Source organism: Aquila chrysaetos, chromosome 6, assembly GCF_900496995.4.
Source record: "Aquila chrysaetos chrysaetos chromosome 6, bAquChr1.4, whole genome shotgun sequence".
NCBI lineage: Eukaryota > Metazoa > Chordata > Aves > Accipitriformes > Accipitridae > Aquila > Aquila chrysaetos.
Window position 1 is genome coordinate 53,640,221 of NC_044009.1, and position 23,860 is coordinate 53,664,080.

The window sequence follows — 23,860 nt, forward strand, 5'->3', positions numbered from 1 at the left end:
GCTTATAAGCCACAGAAAGTCCTACTCAGGCTACCTTCCCCTTAAAGAAATTTCTGCTTGGAGAGAGAACAACAACATAGGAAAAGCAGCTTTAAAATAGTTATTGTTAAATCATGCTACTAGAAAGCTAATCTGTGAATAGCTCAGACTTAACAGTTTTAAGTTTGCTCATTGCATTTCCTTCCTGCTCCAACATAAAGGTCCACACCAGCATGCTTCTGAAATCTGTACAGGTAATGCTCCTGACAAGTAGCATTGAGATCATTTCAATTTCAAGTGATAACTGAAAGTAACTTTCATAACTTTGTTTCAAAAGAAGAAAGGTCAGCTTGTATCTTCTGCAAAGCACCCACAGGCACACCCACTTACAGGGTCTGAGAACCATCTGTTGGGAATGTTTGGCCTTTGCTGATCTACACAGACCACTTTTCTCATGTCTTCAAAACTGGGATCGTTTGGAACCAAGTCATAAAACGGTGGTTTATAGTCTTCCACAATACCTGGTGAGACACAAACAAGAGAGGCATTATTTAATGACTGTGTCAGTGCAACAGCATTTCTGCACAGAAAGAGAGAACGCATGACCTAGCCATCTAAGAAACATAAAAATCTTTTAAAAGTTAACACCACAGTGACAAGCAGCCATTAAACAACAGAACAGCACTATCATACAAACAGCTTTTTCTACCCAAAATGTTAATTGATTGGCTCATATTACAATTCCACAAAGCAAGAATTATATCCATTTTGCAGATGCTTGAGCTGAAATGACGAGAAATAAATTCACTTGCCAAAAGGCCATCTTTTATAATGCAGGGAGGTTTACTGACTACCACAAAACTGGGATTTCTGCTAGCAAATGTAAAAAATTTAAGGTCTGCATTGTGGTTTTTAATAGGCTTACCACTCACTTTGCATGGTTTTACGAGTCCTGAAAGAGTCCAATAAGCACATCAGCATCTACAGACCCTCATGCTGGTGCTTCAAATAATTTTGTTTCTTGTTATTAAAATAGTAGAATACCTAGGGTAACTGGCACTGCATGCCATCACAAAGCTAAACACCTGAGAGCCTGTGGCACCCAGTGTCTGAACGCATTTTCTAGGATTCTGCATTGAAAAATGAGTTTATGTGTGTGCTCTCACAACTGTCACCCAGCTTACATAAAACTGGCAGGCTAAAAAGCCTTTTGCCTACTAAGGCATGCAATACGGCACTACCGTTTCATCAGTGGATTAAGCCCACAATGATCTATAGGGAGCTCAACTTTCTTAGACACTTTAAAGCCAATTTAAAAACTGGTGTTCAAAGGCAGGCATTTGGGTCAGCAGCTTGGAAAAACACTGAGTGAATGAGGCCCTCTAGGTACAGTAGAAACATGGGCAGAACAATCTTGAAACTGCTTTTTAGCAGGCTGGCAGCTCTCCCACAGTCAGACGTACATGAAATCCAGGAGAATTTCTGTTGCTCTGGATATACTGAAGTTGCAAAGAGGTTCTCAAACTTTGCTATGATGATTGAGTTTTAGTTTTCTTGTTAATTGGAGATGAAGATCAAAATGCCACAGATACTCAATTAAAAACAAAAAAAAATCTCTAAATCCCTATCTGTGGTGACTAGTTGAAAAGGGAAATGGTCTTCAGGAAATTACAACTCCCTTAGAAAATAGTAAGACAGTTCAAAGATCTGGCTACCCAAGCAGGTTATCATAACAAAGTAACTAGCAGACTGCAGAGTTTGCCCTATGGTATTCTGACATGGACACATGCAGAAGGACAGACTATATTCTATGCTGCATAAAGAAGCATCACCCACCCTCCTCCTGCGAGCAATTCATAATTGCATATACCAAACATCACCTCCAAGGCTGAACTCTTGTCTTTACACTCCTCCTGCTTCCTCCCAGAACACAGAATAAAGTTTATCATGAGAACTCAAGAATACAAGAAATCTCTTGTATATCCACATTGTCTATACTTCCACCTCAGATAAAGCAGTGGCTTTATATAGGTCAAACGCAGAACTTGAGAGCTATGTCATATAGCTCTGAAAATGTTTCCAGGGTCATTGGGATATTACAGATGAACTTTGTCACTAAAAGAGAGAGTCTGGCTCTAATTTACTATTTTCATGTGGTCTTTCCAAAGTATAGGGCACGTAACTGGCTATTTCAGATAAGACTTATAGTAATAAATAGGAAATGAAGCTGGTCTAGCCTTTACTCCAATAGAGTGACTCTAGAGTACTCTGATCTACCACAGCCAAACGTCACAGACCCTATGGGACCACCGCTGGCTCCGCAGCAGCCCGTCAGCGGTGCCAGCGAGCCACTGCAACCTCTAGCCCACACCACTCCGCTCGCAAAACCGTCACTGAACTGTGACACGCTTCCCTCGCCCACTGCCCCCGGAAAGCGAGCCAGCCGCTCGCTACGAGAGAGACCCCAGAGTCCTTCAGCACGACCTACAGCTTGCCGCTTTCTGGACAGTTTTAAGATTACTTCTGTCATTTATAATATATTTTATTTTTTTTCCCTTGGGGTTGCTGGCTTTTTGCTACTCAAATCAACTAGAACTCACACGTACAGTAGTGTTTTCTTCACCTTTATTCCTCATTACTTTAACGTCAGCTTGTCCTACGCATGCACAACTAACTGCTGGAGCAAAGCAAGTTCTACACAAACACCCAAGCAACAGATCCAGCCTTGCAGATATAATGATGATCACTCCCCAGGGGTGGCTTTGAGCAGTAACTATCTTTCAGCTTCTGGTGTTACTATTAGTATTGAACAAGATCACAATAATGGGAAGAACAGTGAAGATTCACGAGGAACAGAACTCTAAGTGCCAGGCACCAGGTAAGCAACAATGCAAGGCACTGTACACTAGGAAGGGAGCACATTCAGAAAGCCGTGAACAACCAGTCTACAAGGAAAACGCACTCGTCTATTTAAAGAGAGTAAAACACTGATTTGGGGGCTTAAATTGCATTTTCAAGTACAGAGAGAAATGTTGAGTGGCTCCTGCTACAGCACAAAGACAAGACATGAGTACTCTTGGTTGTGGCAAAGGAGTTTCCTATCACATTTTCTTCTTTATACTAAGCCATAACAGGAAAGTACCAAGAATCACTGTGTCACCTTGAGGACCATTAGATAAGTTTATGTGTGTGTATATATATAATTTATACATATATATATAATTTTAAAAATTAAAAATGTAAAAATATTAAAAAATTTTAAAAGAAAATTTTAAAAACTATCAGACTTTAGTCAGATCACAACAACTTCAGAGCCTCCACAAACTGAAGTACTAAACCAGGCTGACTCACTGGAATACACTCTGCATTTCCACCCAGTCAATGAGAGATGACAAATGTCTATCAGTATGGGATAGCAGCAAAAATTTCTAGCATACATAACTGACAAGTGCCTCTAGCCCACCTAAGACACACCATCACCCAGTTCACACGAGCATGCTACCTTGACCTCGGCACGCTCGCTCCCAGTACCAAAGTCTTACCACAAATCAAACAGGGTTATCTGAGTGACCACCTGATGAAGTAATGATTTCCACACAGCTAAACACTCAGATTTGAGAGAAAATGTTTACTCCATTTCAAACCAGTGCAAGGAAATGTAATTACTTATGGCAGCAGCCAGAAATACAAAGCAACTGGAAATAATTAAGTACTGTGGAATTAGTATCACCATCGTCTTAAACTTGAGACTTTATTGACATGACCAATGTCATGACGTATCTCTATTACCATTAAAAGTGCTTCCACGGTGGCACTGAGCTCAGGCTGAATCAATTACTGAAGCATTTACCTATCAACTTTGGTAGGTCTGCAGTCCATGCTGACTTCCATACCATCTTGGTGAAGCTGCCAGCACAATCTAAGCTCACTAGTTTAAAAGTAGCTCAGGTGAATTGTCTGTGAACTGCAGTTACTGCAGCAATACTTATGTATCAAAACTTCAGCATGGGAGTATTTAAATAATAGGTACCATTTCATGGAATTTTCATTTCAAGAGGTAACTAGGTAAGACTCTGTATTTTTTATATATATTACGTACAGTATACATGCACAAATATAAGTCAAAATGTATGTTCATATACAAAGAGAGCAAGACATCCAATATTCCACAAAGGATTACCAGCCTCCAAAACAGCACTGTGGCAAGACAGATTCCAGATGAACTACTCAAAATTCAAGACCGGCAATAAAAACAAACTTATCAAAAGCTTACATGTGAAGTTTTGTCATCACATAGACCAACTGCTACGTTCAAACAGACAATACTCTACACGGTGCCTATGTGTAAGCACGTACCCCTGTGAGCACTGCTGGTCTCACCACCCGCAGCTACGAGCACGGTCCCTCCCCAGGCAGCGCGGAGGAAGACCAACTGCCTCCTCTCATGCGCTGGCTTCCCTCCCCATCGCAGCAAGCATCACCTATTGCACAGTGAATTAATCAACCCCTGCCCAGCAAGCCCATCACATTATGGCAACTGATAAACTACAGTGCTCGCAGACTGCTGAGACAAACAAAGTGCAGAATATAAAACTGCACTGAAAACAATGAAGTTACAGCTTAAATTCTCAAGGCACTCACGCTGACATGAACTGCAACCCAGAGGTCTCCAAATATTGGGAAATGCAATGAGCAAGTCTTCATAACTGCCTACGACATACATTTGCCAATAAACAGAGTGCATCAGAAGAAAAATTAATACCATGCATTCACAAGACTCTCCTCCTTTCTCTGATTAACCACATACACCTTCAGAGTGTATGTTCCTTCTTCACCTGAGATCATCATCACACTGTGATTCAGCTGATGCATGCTCTTGTATCTGAACAATAGCTATTCCTTTCGTTGCATACGTATCCAAGTAACTCCTCTGACAGTGAAGGGAGAAGGAAGGCGAGGTCATGAGCTCAGCTCCAGCCACCGACAGAAAGCCTACGAAAGTTCCCTTCAGCTCCCGAGTCAGTCCCGTGACTGCCGCCAGCTTCCAGCAAGACAGGAGCTGCTCACTATGGACCCTGCACATTAAATTGCATCTCCCCAAAACAGCTGATCACCTGCACAGATTACCCTGCTCTCTTGATCACAGAGAATCCATTTTGGATCTCTTCAGAGCTATCAAAGCAATCTCTCGGGCTTACAAGGAGACTTACATCAGCCACCTGAGCCTACCTGATGCATTTTGCTACCTCCAAGTCAGGTTTAAGCACCTTGTAAGTATTCTAGAGAAGACAGGGGCTTGGGACAGTGCTCCAGGCCCCAGGGAACCTTCTAGCAAGCTTGGAAGGTCTGCAAATCTTCTCAGAAGTGCCACCTTCCAGTAGCCTTCTCATAACAAGCCTCACTGCAGTGTTTCTGGAGACAACTAGCTGCCTGTGGCTGCTGTGCTGAGAATTACCCTGAACAAGGGAACAATACTTTTTTTTTTTCTTTTACTCACGGTTAAATTATTTTGTCCACCAACATATAACAGATGAAGTACAAGGTTCATATTTAGAAGTCTTGTACTTCAATAGAATAACAATATTTGTTTGCTTCTAGAGCTGTTGCACATGTGCCTGTCCTCTCCCCACTCCCCATAGTCCAATGTAACACCATTATCCCCATAGTCCAATGTAACACCAGTGGAAATTCTGACAGGATTTCCATTGGGGTCAGGGAACAGAGGTGAGATACTGCATGAGAAACAATACAAGGCAAGTACCTTAACTTCCACTAGAATTTGAGCCAGGCTTTGTTACTCTGTACTAGCTACCACGAGCCTTCACTGTTATTCTACCTTATTGCAGCCTAACTCTGTCCACTCACTGCTCCTTTGTATCCAACTCTCCACAAACCACTCATACTCCCTCCTTTGGCTCTCAACAGCTGCTTTTTGTGAACATCTCTAAGGTTATCTTAATCCTTTCCGCCAAAGTCTTCCCTCAAATTTTGACTTGCAATAGTTCCCACCAAAAAAAGGCCCTCAGTTCTTCAGTTTGAGCCACTCTGACTACTGCCTATCATTCTGACCATGTGTCCTTCAAACGAGTTTGTACTTGGGTCCTAAGCTGGCAGGCACCCTGGCTGGCACCAGCCCTTCCTGCTCTGCAAGGTTCCAGCCTACCATCAGGGCTCAGAGGTACCATAGCAAACAAACAACTAGTTGTCTTTTCCTGGAGAAAATAATCCTGTTGTCTGATGTCAGTAACAGAATCCCAGATTTGGGTTTAGTAGGAACAGATCAGACAGGCACAGAGCAAATAAGTGCACACAACAATCCAGAATTTCCTCTAATTTAAACATCTCGCTGTTAACAACCTATCACTGCCAGCATCTGCAGATATGCCTGAAGGGCACCTTCTCTGTTCTCTTGTCCACTTGGGTCCACAGAGCACAACCTGAAGTCCAGAAGTCAGAGAGGACTTTTGAACTGACAAGGACAAGAAATCACACCAACAGATACCCACCTTAAAGGTTCTTAAATTCAGACACTCCTGCCAAGGAAACACGAAGCAACACTGTACGCTACAGAACAGGACTGCAGTGGCACTTTTACCAAGCAGAACTGTACTTTGACCAAGTCCTGCTTTCTGAGTGCACTTAACATGGTAAAGCAAGAGCACCCCTGAATTCTGATCACTTCACTTCCTCCATATTTTCCTTCTGTTCCTTAGGTTTTGTCATGAGAAACCGCCACCTAAAAGTATTCATTAGGGTTTAATGACACACTGAAAAAAGTTTAGAGAGTTTATGATCTAAAATTTTAACTTAATTAATTGGTACGAATTATTTCTCATCACAATTTAGAATGTAGCAGGGGACCCTCTTCTCTACCTTAACAGAAATGACAACAATATTTGGCCATTGTACCCAACACACCAACAACTTCAACACAGGCAGTGTCAGGAATTAAAATACTTTGGAGGTCCAGTATTTTACTGTGCATCCTTTGCATTTTGGCAGCAGATGCTTTGCTGTGAATTACCATTTGCTTAACACCTTCTAAAAAACAAGTAAGGGAGTCCCAAATACTTACCGTTGCTAACCATGCGTCTAGCTACTTCCCAAAGGACCAGCCCAAAAGCCCAGATATCGACCCTTTTGTACGAGTCAAAGCAGTCTGCTTGGATAGTTTCGTCCAAGACTTCTGGAGCCATGTAGCGTTTGGTACCCACACGGGGATTGTTCCCCACATCCAATTGATTCGTGCTTTGGGAGTGCATAACTGCAAGGCCTGAAGGACAGGATAAAAAAAAAAATCACTGTTAAGTCCCCTTTAAAACTATAGCAGCATATGTTTAAAATGACATGTGAGCAGTGACACCCATCAGACAGTTTCTTAAAAAGGAGCTGAGAGTCCAACTGTCCAAAGACCAACTGGGTCAGCTCCAAACTAGCTATCAGAAACAGCCACTGTGTCCATCGACTTAGATCAATTATCTCCTCAGGGATTACCATTAAGCATGTTATTGCACTGTTGCAAAATGTTATCATTAAGTGTTTTGCAGCCACTGGATGTCACCAGCGCTCCAGGCACGTATACACAGAAGACCAAGCATCTGTTACTTAGAAGAAAACAATTTTACACAGCATTCAAATTTATTTATAGAACTTTTGGGTAGGTGGATATATCCAAACTGTGGGGAAGAGAGAAGAAAAACACTGCATGATGGATATACACAAGTTAAAAAATAAAGCTGGAAAATAAAAACCACCGTATTTGCAGTAGCTTGAAAAATAAACATCCTCAAGCTGATCTAAAATGAGTCACTCAAAACCACTCTACCTGGTTTCTACTAATTACCCAACATTTAAGCAAAGAACATTATGTGAGGGACTAATTTACTGTAAATTTGGAAACACAGAGTACTCAGTTTGCCACGGTAAACAGAGAACACTGCAAATTGAACAGCAACAGGTGCATGACATAACTAAGCAATAGAAAAGACTACAAACTCTCGCTAATTTCCTGCACAAATCTTGTAAGAATAACATATACTATTTACATTTAGCATGAGTTTATTTTAGATTAAACTTAAAAAGCATTTTAACTCAGTCCCACAAAAAATTAACCTATCACCAGATCATTAATTTTTTTCTTTCCAAAAAAACCAGTCTGTTCTTCACCCTAACAAAAATTTGGAAAACACCTTCCTACAATTTAAATTCAATTCAAGTAATTTCAAGCTGCTAAGAAAATGCTTATGGCACCTCTAGAAAGAGACCATCTACTAACCACATGACTTCTCAGAAGATAATTTGGAAAGCCTGCTCTCCAGATAAAAACATTTTTTGTCATATATACACACACACATATATAGGACATCTACAGACACACACATTTATGTGTTGTTTATATTAATTTATATTATATAATACATATGAATTATAGTATTTTTAAAGAAAACTTGCACACTGAAAACAAAGGTTAGAAAAGAAATTTCCTGGCACAGTCTGAAGATATCAAGACTTTGGAGAACACTTTGATAAAAATCATAATACTCCATCCAAACTGGGCAAAACAGATTCAATAGATTGACAGGTCAAAGGTTTAAGGCTGAGGGATGCAAGTCAGCATCCCACACACTACAAACTAAGAAAGTGTTGCAATAAGGTCAGGGGACAACAATGTTGTAATCAGGTTCTCATCATGGTGGTATCTGTGCTGTTTATGAGAGTTAGGAAGGAGATATTGCACTGCTTCAGTTTCTTTTCACCTCAGGAGATCTCAATGTGCATTTAACTTAAGGGCGCAGAAGTGCTTGTCAGAGAAGCTCTTACTTTAAGATGCTAGATCTTTAAAAAAAAAAAAAAAAAGAGAAAAAGAAAAAGCTTGACAGGAATACAAATAGATGAAACACATTAGTTTAAGACGTCAAAAAATCCTCATCAGTATACTGGATTATCTGCTAGAAACAAAAATTGAGCAAATACATTTTGTTAGCATTCTTTGCACCTTCCTTACAAATACCAGTGTTTGTTTCAAATGGACATTTGCTACTCTGTATGGAGGGGCAAGGGGAAAGACGGAGTAAGAGGAGAGTTGGGCTTTTTCTTATTTTTGTATATTATTCTGCTGTTCTATAAGGTTGCTCAACTAAGACCTATTACCATGCACGTGAATTGCTTTAAGAAGTAGAAGGGCAGAACTTTTCCACAGTGCTGACAGATTGAAGTGAGACTGACATCTATCCTTGGACTTTATCACACAGCTTCTGCTTAGCTAGAACATATTTGAAACAGCCAGTTTTGTAATGCAACTCTGGATACTCGGGTTGCTGTTCAAGATACTAGTTTCCAGCATGCTTGCTGAGGGACAAGCGGCCAATTCACAAAGCTCTTGCACTTGCTGTCAGCCAGAAGGACTAGGACTGAATGGCAACAAACATCAAGCTACACTGTAGTTCAGGCGTGCAGCACCCAGGCTACCAGCAAAACAGACAATTACAAGATATACATCCATGTGATTTTATTCTTCTCTGTTTTTAGAGCTGACACCTATTCTTAACGGATACATTACAAGTCCAGAACCTGGTGTGACTGACAGAACCCAAGTCCAGCTTAGGTCTGGGCAGCTGTAGTGAATCTTTCCATCTGTTCATACTTACCAGTCTCTAAGTGCCATTTTTCTTGTATGGTGCATGTGTTGAAACAGAGAAGGAGACCAGAAGAGGAAAAAAAGACAAAGCTATACAGAAAAAATGGGCATGAATATATGGCAGAAGCAATGAACTCTTTGGTAACTCTCCTTTACAGATAAGGAACAAACGAAGAACATGTCGGATACATTCCCAAGGATTTCACATTTTAAAAATATAGCTATTTTACCACCATGAAAACTAACTGGGAAATGTTTATTGCTGTGCTCTCTCAGAAAATCTCTCAAATATCTGAAGGCTCTAGATAAATCATGTAGTAATTTCACTTTATTAGCATAATGTCAATCAATGCCAGTATGTGCTGCCCTCTCCTCAGTGTGAACTACAAATTTATTTAAAAGTCAGTCTCTCAGAAGTTTTGTATTTTCAACTTATAGCTCCATTTTTTACTTACTATTCCCTCTGCAAATTTAGATAGGCCCAGGTGTGTGGCTTTCATGTCTTCCCTGTGTGTTTCTCATGTCCCTCAGGCAAAAGTGATAGGAACTATGAAATGGAATTATTATTGAAAAAATCCGATCTCCCACTGCACTTTTTGTCTAGCCAATGACTCCTCAATACTATTGTTCTACTGCTATTTTCTCCCTTGTCCTCAGAGAAAAGGGGGGGGGGGGGAGGATTAGTCAGACATATGCCCAAGGTGTGAACAAGCCATACTGTTGCAACTGTTTCTCAGCATCCTACCAGATCAAAGTCTAAAACCAGCTGGTCATGGAGAACCCAATTTTGGGCTCGCTGAATTATCTGGCAAAAGACTCAAGCTGGATGGACCTATGGAGCTTGGGACAGTGAGCACATAGTTCTTAGACTGCAAGTGGAAGGACATTTATTAGTTCAGATATGAGCTGAAGCCTAATAACTGCTGCCTTCTGGGATCCATGAATGGAATTTAACAATGAAAACCCAAGAAAAAGTCCAAAATGTTACATCTGCTCCTGAACTGGGAGGCTACACTGGGCCTCCTCAACAGCAGTGGCATTTTTAAGTTGTAAGTGCCATCTAGTGGCTGTTGTAAGCCTTCGGGGTAATACTGCATCATGGTAAGGCTATTTAAGGTTACTGTAAGACTTCTACGGTTGGAGTTATCCAATATATTTGATTACTGCAGGAACGCACTGAGTATATTAGCATCGAAATGAACTCACCTAAATCCGCTATGCAGCACTGTCCATTTTTCTTAACGAGGATATTTTTGCTCTTCAAGTCCCGATGAGAAATGGCAGGCTTCCCCTGGGTTCCAAATATCTCTATGTGCAAATGTGCAAGACCACTAGCTATGGACAGTACTATGCGTAGGCAGCTGACAGTGTCCAGGGTAGTGAGCTGTAGATAGTCATACAGAGACCCCATTTCATGGTAGTGGGTAATTAACCACAACTGGGTACTAGAGTTTCTGGAAGTCATATCAGATGCAATAAAACCTAGAAAGAGAGGAAGAAAAAAGGAGAAACAAATTAAAATGACAGACCTCCTTCAAGACTCCTGCAAGAAAAGAATCAATACTACTAGGCCCCTCCTGCAATTTAAAACTCTGTTTAATTAAAACTTTTCCATGATTGTAATGCGCTGAAAACAGACTGCAGATATTACCATGATGAAAAAAGAGCTGACATATTCTGGAATTCTAACTCAAGTCTATTCACAAGAATGTATTTATGTATTTTGTCAGTCACACCAAACACAAGTACTTGTCAGGACCACATACTTATAATTTTTTTTTTTTTTTTTTTTTTTAAAGAACTTGGGGCTGGGGAAGTTTCCAGTTAAACAAAAAGATCACCAGGTTGTAGCACATCTGCTGCTGTATATTCAGCAGGATCACAGTGGAAAGAAGCAATACCTCAAACAGACAATTCACAATTAATCATTTCCATTTTTAAGGACAACAAGCTGCCAATGCAGGCTGCTGAGAAAAGGGTTAAATCTGCTTCATGTATGCATCACATCCCAATAAACAGACACTATACACTGTGCCAGCTTCACGTTTACATCCAAGTGAAGTCTATTCAGAGCACTTCCAACAGTCAACCTTGACATGTCAAAAGGTTGCTGTCCCCACAGGAAACGTCATACCCTTCTGACCAAATATAGATTGAAAAAAACCACATGTCACCACAGCAACAACTTGCTCTCCAATGATCTCCAATTGCTTAAAAGGCTGCAGAGGGATTGCTGCAGCCTGATAAATTATCAGACCTATGGGACTGCTCTAAACTGCTGTAGGGTCCAAATGCCTGACCTTCTTAACTGTTCACCAGCTCACAACAGAGCCATGGGATATAAAAACTGGCAGATGGCTAAGGAGAGTGTGGCAGCACCAGAAGATTAGCATAGCAAAACCCAAGGAATAGTAATTCTTCTACTTCGAATACTAGACAGTTCGACTGTCTAGTTCAACTGGTGTGCAACATCCATGGTGAAGCAAGGTAAAGCACCTCTATGCATGATAGCTGTATCTCACAATGATTTTCTACGAAGGAACTGAGAAAAATTTCTCTTCAAAACTCATGAACATCAACAAGTGCTTTCAAAAATGTGGTGTCTTAAAACTGAACCCAAAATTCAGAAGTAGCTCCCTTCCTGTTACCTCTGAATTTATTGTGTATCAGCACACTGTTGACCTCAACAGCTTTAGCTGGGAAGCAACAGAAGTTTTATTCCCAACTTAGAGGAACAAATCATGTTTATTAAAAGCCCACATATGACATTTGTCAGAAAGAACACCCACTACTTTCTCTCCTGAAGTCAGATTTCTACACAATGTGACACTTTTGTAATCTGTGATATTGTTTAATATTGCATCTAAAAAAAATTCTATAAAATAGCCAACAAATTTGACAGTTATCAAGAAAGACTAAACACAGACAGAGGAACATGGAAAACATGTAATGCAATTTCAGCCAAGCTACTTGCTCTCTCGGGAAGGAAAGTTCAATAATCCACATTTCAGGAGGCCACCAAATTATTTTTGTAGTAGCAAAGGAACTGCTTTGGGAAACATTAGACAAACATCTAGCAGGGTGAGCTACAGAGCCAAGGAATATTCTTTGACAGGAAACAAGAATAAGAAGCCCAAACAAAACTGATTGAAGGCAGACAGATTGTGGGTGAGGTAATGTCAGCACTCCCAAAACATGCTGCTGCTTTTATTTGTAAAGGTGGCACACCAGCAAAAGAAGGTCATGTCTGCTAGGAATCAAAACGGCTGCTTAAACTTCAGTCATGGGTCACAACACAAAAAAGCCATTTTCTAAGCTCTCAGAACTGAGCACACAAGGTACAAGGGATGCAGAAGATTCAAAATCATCGTAGTTTCCTATTTACAGTGAAATGAGATACATCATAAAGTGGCAACTACAGTTGAAGTTTAAACACCAAAAGCAGCTTAGTTTGACCCTCAGCAGAGCAGTTAAACAGAAGAAAATAATGGATCAATACTGCACTTTATTCAGGCACAAGGAAAATTATTCAAATACTTAAATCATATTATAAACTCCTCCCCACTTTTTCTCCCTTCATTTCTCCCAGGTAAACTGAAGTTAGAAGAAAACATAGATCCACTAGAACTTCTCCACCTAACGCACTGTGCAATACTCTTTTGCTATGTGGCTGCCCTGCAGCAAGAGCTGCAAGGGTGAATTCTTAGCATGCAGGTCTGTGGCCCCTCCATCCTTCTCTACACACTGTGCTGCCAACAATTTGTTAATCTGGTTGACTGATTCTTGCTAGAATACTGCAGGAGGACAAGGATTCATGGTTGCTACAACATTTTCTCCAGTTGAGACTTGGATTTTAGCACCCTCCTGGCAAGCCTCCCCCTTAAAATTTCCCTTCAACTATTTATGACAAACACAGGAAGCTAATCTCAAAGAATGCAAGATACCTGGCAAATCTGCAGTGCTTTACAAGTGAACTGTTCAGTTAACTCACCTTTACACCAGCTACACTAGGATACATGAACATGGTTGTTCTACTTACCTAAAATATTTTCGTGCCGCAGCAATACAGTGTTGTACAATTCAGTTTCCCTGAACCAGGATTTTTCATCCCTAGAAGAGAAGATCTTCACAGCAACATTTTCTCCTTGCCACTGACCCCTCCAAACTTCTCCATAACGGCCCTTTCCTGGTGGGGGAAAAACACAGTAAAAGTTGTCAGCTAACAATCTTCATAGGCCAGAAAGACAGGATTAGCTAATAGGACGGAAATTCAACAGTCATGGCCCAAATATCAAACTGATGTAGTTTCATCACCCCTGCATACACTTTTTACCACTTTACAGTCACACTGTGCTCTGCTGTTCCTTAATTTTTCATGTTTGTTTCAACTGCGAGCTCCAAGAGTATGGATCTCTCCTCCTCGCATGTTGGTACAGTATACAGAGTGTTTGTACTGGGCAGGTGTAATCATTCAACTACCAGCAATGAAAGTGCATTTGCATCTTCAGCAACTTAGGCAGCATACTACAAGGTCAGTGTAAATAATACAAATAAATCTATGAAGTTAGGAGGACAGGAGGGATATGTAAGGCTGGGGATACAGCCTTTGCATTTCTATCAGCCCTTGCAAAAACAGTCAGCACAGCCAGACACATAAAATGCAGAATGATGATTAAAAAAAAACAACCCATACACAAAAAAACCCAACCACCCACAAACAAAAAACATTTTAAAAAAAACCCAAAACCCAAAAAACCCACCCTGACCTGTGGAGACCAGGACACATTGTCTGCATGCCAAGCTTTTTACCCAAACAGCCTAGAAGAAATGTATGAAATTATCAAGTACCCAAGAGCAAAGAAACATCCTGGACAAGGCACACTGCACGAGCGCTTTCATCTGGTTCTGCTATACAGGCTAAAACACATGGTTTCTCAAAATAGTGTCAGCCTGAGTTAACTTGGGAGCAGGCTCAATTCCAGGGATGCACATTTATTCATACGTATATACACACTCAAAAAGATGTCTCCATATTGCAGGCAAAATCATCGTGCATATCACATTGTACAATTTCTGATGAAGAGAAATTCCAGAGCATCAGAGGATGCACACTTGGATTTAATGCAAGTGTGAACATTTGTGCCTACTCAATACATACTATAAGCCAAAAGCAAAGAAACACTGGTAAAATGTGGGCCCAGTCCCTATAGATTCACAGATTCATCTGTTTTAGTCAGGCTTGATTTAACACCCTGATGAGTTAAAAATTCTAGTTACTAACAGGAAGGTGTTACCCATTCTGAGTTCAAATCGCTGAAGAAGCAACATAAAACATATTTAAAACAGTCTTTTTTTCCAAGTAGAATCAATTGTTATCATGCCTTCCTCACCTCTTTAGTGCCAGTACAGCATCTTGGCTCAGTGTCACTGCCTCAGGATATCTTTGACCCAAACGCTTCCTAAAATTACTAAACTCACATTTAACACTATTCAATTAATAATATATATATGATGAAGAAAAATTTAATGGATCCTTAAAATTAACACTGAAGTTCTGCAAAAAACTAAAGACCCAGAAGAGTTTTAGGGAAGAACTACTAGAGAGATTCTCTCTTTAAGGGAGAGAAGAGCAGCAACAGTACATCATTGCCTGCATGGTCCCAAAGCAACAGTGCAGAGCAAGTAAGAAACAAAACATTCATGTTCCCATTCTAATAGCACAAAATTACAGGTTGGTTTGGTTTTGTTTATTTTTTCAAATGCCATGTTAGCCACTTTGCTTGATGTTTCAACCCCAGATCTCAAATCCAGATGATCCTTTTCTAATTCTAAACCTTTCTACTTGAACATTGTTTAATGAACAAATGTTTGTTTCACAGTTTGACATTTTCAAACTTCAAATTGAGCTTGCTTTTCTAAAAACATCATTTATTCAGCTTAAAGTACCCAAACAAGCCTAGTTTCTATTTTTTAACCATTACTGAACAAAGCTTAAATTTTTCAATCATAAAGCACAGATGATATTTGCTCCTTTCTTCTGCATAGATCTGAAAGGAATTTTTTCACTTGACTTTACAAAACCAAATATGTTCCATAAGCTGAAGCCTGAAAAGTTTCATATATTATATAAGCAACTGAGGGAAAACAGTTGATTAGGATGGGAGATAAAGCTTTCTCTCTGCATTTGTTATCAAGACTTGGCACTAGATGCGAACAAGAATTATACTAACCTACACACTCTACAAGTGTAATCTGGCGAGCCACCGTTCTTTGCACCAAGAAAGGAAGTCCAGAACCACTTCCAGATGTGCAGGAATGGTCCAATAAATCCTGTTCAAAAGGAAAAGCAGAAGTTTACAACCTATGAGAAACTACATTTTTTTCCCCGTTTAAATACACAAAGGTACACCACTTCACAGGATAGGTTGAGTTAAAGCTCATTGGTATCTCAATGGCTCTGGTGATGCCATTTGGTCGCTCAGGGTCAAGACATACCATTGCCGTCACTGTACAGATGGACAGAAAATGGTCTTCGCAAGATTCTACCACTTCAGGGAACATCCCATGCATAGGAGAGACTGGTAGGGGAGCTATAACTTAGGCATAATCACTTTCTGTTCAAAGTTTTACAAACAACACAACAAGAAACAGCAAACAAATCCAAGCATCACTTCATGCTCAGATTTCTTATTTTGTCTCTAAATCTTGTATTTGGCATTACAGTATCATTTTGTTTAATAAATAAATAATTTTGTTTAATAAATAAATGACAATAAATTTACTCCCTGTAAACCTGAAAGCTCACTTGTAGCCTATGAGCTATCCTCTGTAGTGAAATTCCATCCTTTTTCAGCACTTTGTTGTTCTCTTAATTAGCTTATGCTCTCTCAATTCTCTGTGTCATCTATTTCAAACAGGTTAATATCAACTTTTTTTTTCCCCCGAAGTTTTCTATGTCTTGCAATAATCTGAGCCACCTCAAAAAGAAATAAACTTACTTTCTCTGACTTCTATACTTAAAACCTTCATCTCTATACAGTTAGCATAAAGAAAAACAGCATTTACTTTTGAACATTCCTGCAGACTTTTCCCATTCTTCCAGTCACCTGTGGTTTCTTCCTAGTAAAGATGACTAAAAGGGCACAGCAACACAAATGTGTTTTCCACTACTTCGAGCTAAGGTCATGTCCCAGCCCCACCAATCTGTGGTATCAGATACTCTCAAAATCTATTTTACAAATTGCTACGAATAAACGTGTATTAGAAAGAGACATTCAGAACTTTGATCTTTTTTATTACTATAAAGAGATTCTAGAAACAGCCACAGCTAGAAGTTTCTAACTGAAATGGCAAGACAGATAAACCCAACATATTCCTGTGACACAACTTGCTTTTTCAGCACCTTTTTAATCCGTGGCCTGCAGACAATTTCTGCTCAGATGACGCTTTTGTCTGAAATAGTATGTGGAGGGGAGTCAGCTTTGCTGAAAAAACCTACAGACAGGTGTCTTTTGGGTCCATGCGAGCAGAGCGGAGAGGTGACAGCCCATAGCTCGCGTCCCGGGGCTCACAGCCAGGCATGCCTCAGGGGCACCCAGACCGGAGAGGCACCCACCCGCGGGGACGAGCCGGCTGCCGGCAGTGCTGCCCGCCAGCCTCTGCACGCACGGCTGCCGAGGACGCCCGCGCTGTCGTCCTGCGCCAGCAACTCGTGCCGTTTGGAGCCGTAGAAGCAATGGGATCTGTCAGTAAGGGAAAAGCATCACTTGCTCGTCAAATGTTTTCCTTCCGTTTTTAATCACACGTTCAAGGCCACTGACCTCACCAGGGTTGGAGGCTTGCTTCGCTGCTGCGCTATCCCGCCGAGCCCCGCCGCGAAACGCACTCCGGCAGGTGGAGACGGCGAGCACCCCAAAACGGAACCCTTCTGGAAGGTCTGAACCAGCGGGTGGGCTTGCACAGCAGCCCAGGCCCCCTCATCGCCCACGCACTGTCCTCCCCACGTTTGAGTCTGAGCGTGGATTTATGAAACTACGCGCCCCTGCAAAGCGGAGCTTCGGCTGTAACAGAGCAGGAGGAAGGCTGCTGCAGCAATCTTCACTGCCTTGCTCCTGCGTGCCCCGCTTTGCTTTTGACAGAGTGGGAACCGCTGGCGAACTGCTGGTTCACTACACCCAGGGCGATCTGGGATGTCCTAGTGCCTATATCTGAACATCCAGACAGCACCCCAGAGAAGAACAGGTATCCCAGAGGTCCTCCATCGTACCTGTCAGACTTGCACAGATACCCTAAAAACCTCACGGCACCTTAATGTCACTAGACACCTCTGCTTTAGCAATCAAAACCCGAACGTAAGTGCTAGAAGTTAATTTAGTAAGTAACAGAGAGGAGAAACCAAATAATGAAATACTTTGCTGTTATGCAGGTAATCTGCCAGGTTAATTAAGATTTGTAGATACAGAATAGATACATCTTCTGCAGTACGGCAACAACTGCTAGCTGCAGAAGGAAGCCCACTACCTTCAGCCAGGAAGAGAAGGGGAGAGAGATGCACGCTTTGGTTAGAGTTTGTTTCACGTGCATTACGCAGAAAATTGAGATAGTAGAGAACCCTTACTCCCAAACTACAGGCTCTCCTTTACTCATTCTGCCCCCATCCAGTTTTCTGTCCTTTTCCTCCATTCCATTCTCATCTCTTCCCTCCATCTTGGTTCCAATCTTCCTTCTCTTTCTCCTTTGCCATACACACCTTGCCCATTTCCCACTCCAGCTCCCCTTTCTGCCCTTGCTGTCATTATTCCCTTGGCCCCATACGGTCAGTGACTGCCTCCCCCACTGCTGCCCGCTCCCAAGAGGCAAGACTGCTGCACACCCTCCTCTTCCCCACCTCGGCCCTGCGGCCAGAAACACCCCAAAGGTGCCTTGGCTCGGGGAAGAAATGTGCCCTGTCACCGTGTGGAGCACCACACAGCATCCACGGGGGAACGGACTCACATGTCTGTGAACACAACTTTTAAACCATAAGCTTTTGAAGTGGCTCAAAACAGAAGAGCACCGAGAATGGCCACAGGCACGTCTGGCACCACAGGGTTTTCTCTGATAAATTTCAAGTCCCTGTCCCAAATTAGAACTTCTTTAAGAGACAACACCCAAATAACTTCTTGTAAGTCTCTTTCCCTAAAGTGGCTGAGCCATGCTAGATGAACAGTACCCTGAATTAAAAAAAAAAAAAAAAACAACCACAAAAAACCCAAAACCAAAACAAAAACAAACAAAAAAAAAAAACCCCACCGTTCAGTGGTAGATAACAGTCATGGGAAATTTTGGCCCAAACTATTCAAGTTTGGTACAGTTTTTTTATAACTTAAAACAGTTTTAAAATAAACAAGGTGATAGGAGTATTACCTGTACCACCTACACTAGATATGTCATTGATACTCCAAAGAACTTTCCATAACAAGTCTTTCTTAAAAGTTTTTATCAGTTTCTAGTATTTTTAGTGCATGGAAACCAGACTTCATTTAAACTGTAAGCTTATAAAAAAACATGAGTAAGATTCTAATTGAATGTTAAAATCCTATTAGCCTTTTAAAGTGCTAATACCCAGCTACTTTTATGGCTAGGACTTCCGTACTAGTTCAAGGCATTAACAACTGTATTACTGGACTTTTTTTTCCTTACAAAGGAAAATAGGATAAAAAAGCATAAGCATAATCAACTTTCCAATATTTCCAGCAAACTGTACTACTGGGCTTTAACCAGATCTGATGAAATCTCATTTCTCCTAACAATTTTTTAATGAGTACTCAAGAAAAAGATAATCTAAGAATGATAGGAGGCTTCTATTTTGCTTTTTAATACAAACTGAGAACTCATTTTCCTTCTTGCTTGTATCAGAGACACACACACCCCCCTGCCCAACTTATCTGCACTGACTGTAAAAACAAGATTTGAAGAGGCCACAGCTCTTTCCATTCCCCATTAGGAAGCTTAGGGCTTTACGCATTTGCTACATTATGGATGGAGACTAATCCTAAATGTAAACTAATGTGTAACAAAAACAGCAATTTAAAACACATAATGGAGAAGAAAAATCCAGAATTTAAAAAAGATTTACTGTTTAGATGAACATAAAGGAACTATCTTTTTTTTTTTTACGTCACCACCACTCAAGAGGCACACCAAAGGCACTGCAATCTTAGAGCTAAGAGGGTCTGACAGCTGAGAACACAGCTCCATTAGACTAAGCCTTTACAGTTAGCAACTTCTCCAAGTTATTTTAAAAAGAATTTTGATATATTCTTCTCAGGTTTTATCACCCTTTCCAAGTAACATTAAATGACTTGAAGTGCAAAAGGTTTGCAAATGGAATGGAAATGGTCTTGCACTGATAAGAGATAAGAGCTGGTAAAAGCTGGAAGTCTGTGCTTAAAGACAGATAACCAGTTGCACACATGCTTAGTTCATGGTGAACATATCAAAACTGGCCGTTTTAAAACAGTAACACAGAATCAAGCCTTGTAAGCTAATTAAAGCCAAAGGCATTAAAAAAAAGATTACCAAGTATAGTTTATATAGGGCCAAGCTGAAGCAAAATAGCAGGGCAAGGAGTTCCACTGGTTCAATTAGCACCGTGTTAAGAACCACCTTCCTTGTTTTTATCCTTGCTCTAACTTGCTAATTTTGATGCCTCCCCCTGTTATTGCACTGCAGAATGCAAACAACTGATTCCTACCCATCCTCTCCTTACCCCTTGCCGTGTTGTGTGTCTCCATCATACATACTCACATACCCACCCCCCCACACCCACCTCCGCTTAAGAGAACCAGGCTCTTCTTCCTGGCTGAAGCATTGGTTTACCTACTTGGTTCCCCACATAGGCTGTTTCAAGATTGCATATTGGGGCATCCAGATGACCAAGAGTCTGATTACTCAGTTTTAACCTATTCTTCCTTAAAGAGGAATCTTCCCTGCTCCAATGCTATCCCTGGCCATCTCAAACCCTGAAAACTTACTTGTCAGAATATACTGTCTTATGAATGAAAGGGTTTTCCACGTGACTCTTCCAGCACTTATTCACAGCAGTATTTTATCAAAACATCTCTGCCTCAAAAAGCGATGCAAGAAATAGTTTCCAGCTCCCCAGAATAGTTCCATTTTTTGAACGGTCCCACAGATCTTTCTTTTAATAAATTCCCATAGCTGGGCCTGCAAAGCGGTTGTCAACTTTCAGGTGAAGAGGTACAACCGTTTTCTGGTTTGGTTTTTTGGGGGTTTTTTATATTTTGTTTGTTTGTTTGTTTTTTGGTGGTTTTTTTTGTTGTTGTTGTTTGTTTTTTTGACATAGTCAGAACTCCTTCCCTAGTTGGTGGCAACCAACGCTTTCTAAGGAAAATATCAAAGGTTATTCCTTACTTAAAGAGATACCCATTTCAGTTTCACTCTCCTACAGAGAGAAACACAGACCAAAACATAGAAAGAAAATACGCAGTCAGTGTATTTAGTAGCATATTATTAAAAATATTTGTGTTTTGGACCATTTTTCTTTAGCCACTTCTTAACCCTGCAGTGAAAGCATATTATGACAGGAAAGCACCAAAATGGAAAGTGTTTTCCAACCTCTTAATGTTGAGGAGATTTTATCTTAGAAATGCAAGGAGGAGAAAACTTCTCCTCTTTGCATTGGTTTCAGAAACAAACACTCAAGCTGCCTCTGAAGCCTTACTTGCTCACTTTCAATAAAGCACAAGAAAGCTGCTGGGAACACTTTTTTCCTGGCCTCAAGTGAAAGGGTAAGATACATTATGTCTTTAGAAAGGAAACACTTGCCCATGTCATTTTACTTTCCAGAGACTGCGTGAACAAGAACATATTTTAAAAACTGAATTCTGAGTAAGTGGTTCTCATTCTTAAAATTCCTACCGTTCTTCTGTCAACAAAATTTCACTAATTTCCTAGTCATCCAAGAGCCCTTCTACTAAGATCATGGGAGTCAGGTTTGAAGTTTTTAGAAGTTAAAAATATCTGTATTTTCTTCTTCCCCTAGCATCACATCTTTTCCAACCTTCCAGGCTGTCTTCATATATCAAAGATGCAGCACATTTTTACACCTTTCATATCACTTCAGGCTACCCAACAATCAGGCATACTCTGTTTTACTGTTTTGACATTGCTTCTAGGAACATAAACAGTTTGACTACAGTTTATAGCAATTCTCCAGGTCAAAGAAGCTATACTTGCAAAAGCTATCTTTTGGTTAAATTTCATTTAAACTACAGCTTTGCGGGCATAGGAATGTCACCACAGAAGTCCTGACGCTAAGTGGCATCCCCTGGCAGCAAAAGGTCCTGTTACTGACGTGGCCATGTCTGGAGGGTACGAGAGGGGAGTTCAGAAGTGAAGAAAGCTCAAACAAATTTTCACCATGCACACAGGTTACTTACTGCCAACGTGCTGTCTCCAACGTTTGATGCAATGAGTCCCTCAATTGTGCCATATTCTGCATCTCTAGAATTGAGCCTCTCCATATGGTTTTTCTGTATTCTCCGGATGATCAGCACAGCTACTGCAGAAAAAACTATCAACACTATCACAGGAGCCAGTATAACAATGATTAGTGTTTCCATGCTGTAACCTGCAGCTTCTCCTTGAAAAGTTTGCCCTTGGAAAGGAGAAGGGAGGGGAAAAAAAAAAAACCAAAGGAAAAAAAAAGAGAGAGAAAAAAAAAATTAATTTGCAAATTCCCAGAGAAAGTTTTTAAAACCAGTAGCACTGACACCAACATTTAACTTGGTAGCCACCTAGTCTGAAAGACAGGCTGTGACACAGCCAGAGCTATGAGTGTGCACTTATACAAAGGATGCTACCACAGCAACTCCCTGCAGAGCTGTTAGAACAACCCCATCCCTTCAGAACAAACCACACCTGTGACTGTGCAATTCACTCACAGGCAGTAACTCAATCCTGACCCCGACCCCTATCATTCATCCAGCAATACAGATCATTCGACCTGTGGACATCAGATGTGTGCCAGTGGGCCCCAGGGTGGGGAACAAGATAGAAAGGGCCTTACTGAGTTGATTAAGCCCTTACTTACGCTAGCACTGAAGCCACCTCATTCCCATCACATCAAATGAAAGCCAAACATTTCTTCTTTCTCAAAATTCACTATTTCTTAATTAACCTCTCACCTTTAGAAGAAGGCAACTGTGCTGTGATATTCATGTTGCACAGGTATCCTTGGCAGCACTCAACAGCTTGGTCAGGAGATGGAGGTGTTTTGCACGTCATTTTCCCTTGTTCATAGACTTGGAAGCAGCCTTTCTGGTAAACCTTAGCACCATCATTAATGCTCAGGGAAGCAAAACATTGCTGGCCTTGGCAACGATCTCCATTCCCACAGGACATGCCTTCACACACACATTCGTAGTGGACCATATTTAGCTTCAGTTCATCATCTGTAAAAGGGAAGAGTTGAGGAAAAAACACCATCGTATTCTTAATAGCTTCAGTTATATAGAGATAATGAAATCATTAGACAATAAAATCTTCTGTTTAAGGGAAGAAATATTATTTGCAGCTAGTGCTGAAGAACCACCAAGTAGGAGCTAATGATACTAATTTAGCTGTTTCAGGAAGACAAAGATATGAGCTTGCATCATCAAAGAAATACCAGTCATATCTGCCCACTCCACGCACTCAAATTTCGAGAGTTCAGTGACATTTTACATCACCTCTCGCACAGACACTACTGCAGGTATACAACATGGGAGGATCATCTACACAGGGACACTCAGCAGATAAAAAAAACAACTAACAAAGAGTGTAAATTTAAAACAGATTTGCTAAACTGCATTATATTTCTATATGGAAATAGTTGTTCTCAAGCATTCCAGAAATGGCTTTAACTAAATCAAATTAAGGCCATTTAAATTTGCAGCGGACACAGCTACATAGGATTGAGCAGCTTTAACTAGCTTGCTTGAAAAGTAAATCTGGACCTACTTGCCCACGAAGATAAGCCTTTGAGGAGTACCGTGCGAGTCTGAGTAACCACGGAGATAAAAAGTAAAGCGAGAAGCAGCACACACTGTCAGCAGTACAACACTTCCCTTCTAACTCCAGATGCTTCAGCTAAATAAAAGGAATAACTTTTAAGAGAATGTATAGAGTAGGAAACTAAACTTCTAAGTATCCTCAGCAAAGTGCCTGGAGATCCCTAGCTGGGAAAATCCCACTCTCTGT

The 23,860-nt window shown here is 40.8% G+C and overlaps 1 protein-coding gene across 2 annotated transcripts in view; it reads right to left on the reverse strand.

The window, feature by feature from the left end:
- ACVR1 (activin A receptor type 1) overlaps positions 1-23,860 on the reverse strand; it is a 72,606-nt gene that overhangs the window by 6,294 nt on the left and 42,452 nt on the right. For both annotated transcript variants that reach the window (XM_030018053.2, XM_030018054.2), the window contains exons 3-9: positions 22,807-23,073; positions 22,060-22,277; positions 15,847-15,946; positions 13,656-13,802; positions 10,823-11,098; positions 7,055-7,252; positions 370-500 (exon numbers count right to left, since the gene is read on the reverse strand). In XM_030018053.2, coding sequence (XP_029873913.1) covers positions 370-500; positions 7,055-7,252; positions 10,823-11,098; positions 13,656-13,802; positions 15,847-15,946; positions 22,060-22,277; positions 22,807-23,073 — 1,337 coding nt within the window. The remainder of the gene's footprint in view (positions 1-369; positions 501-7,054; positions 7,253-10,822; positions 11,099-13,655; positions 13,803-15,846; positions 15,947-22,059; positions 22,278-22,806; positions 23,074-23,860) is intronic.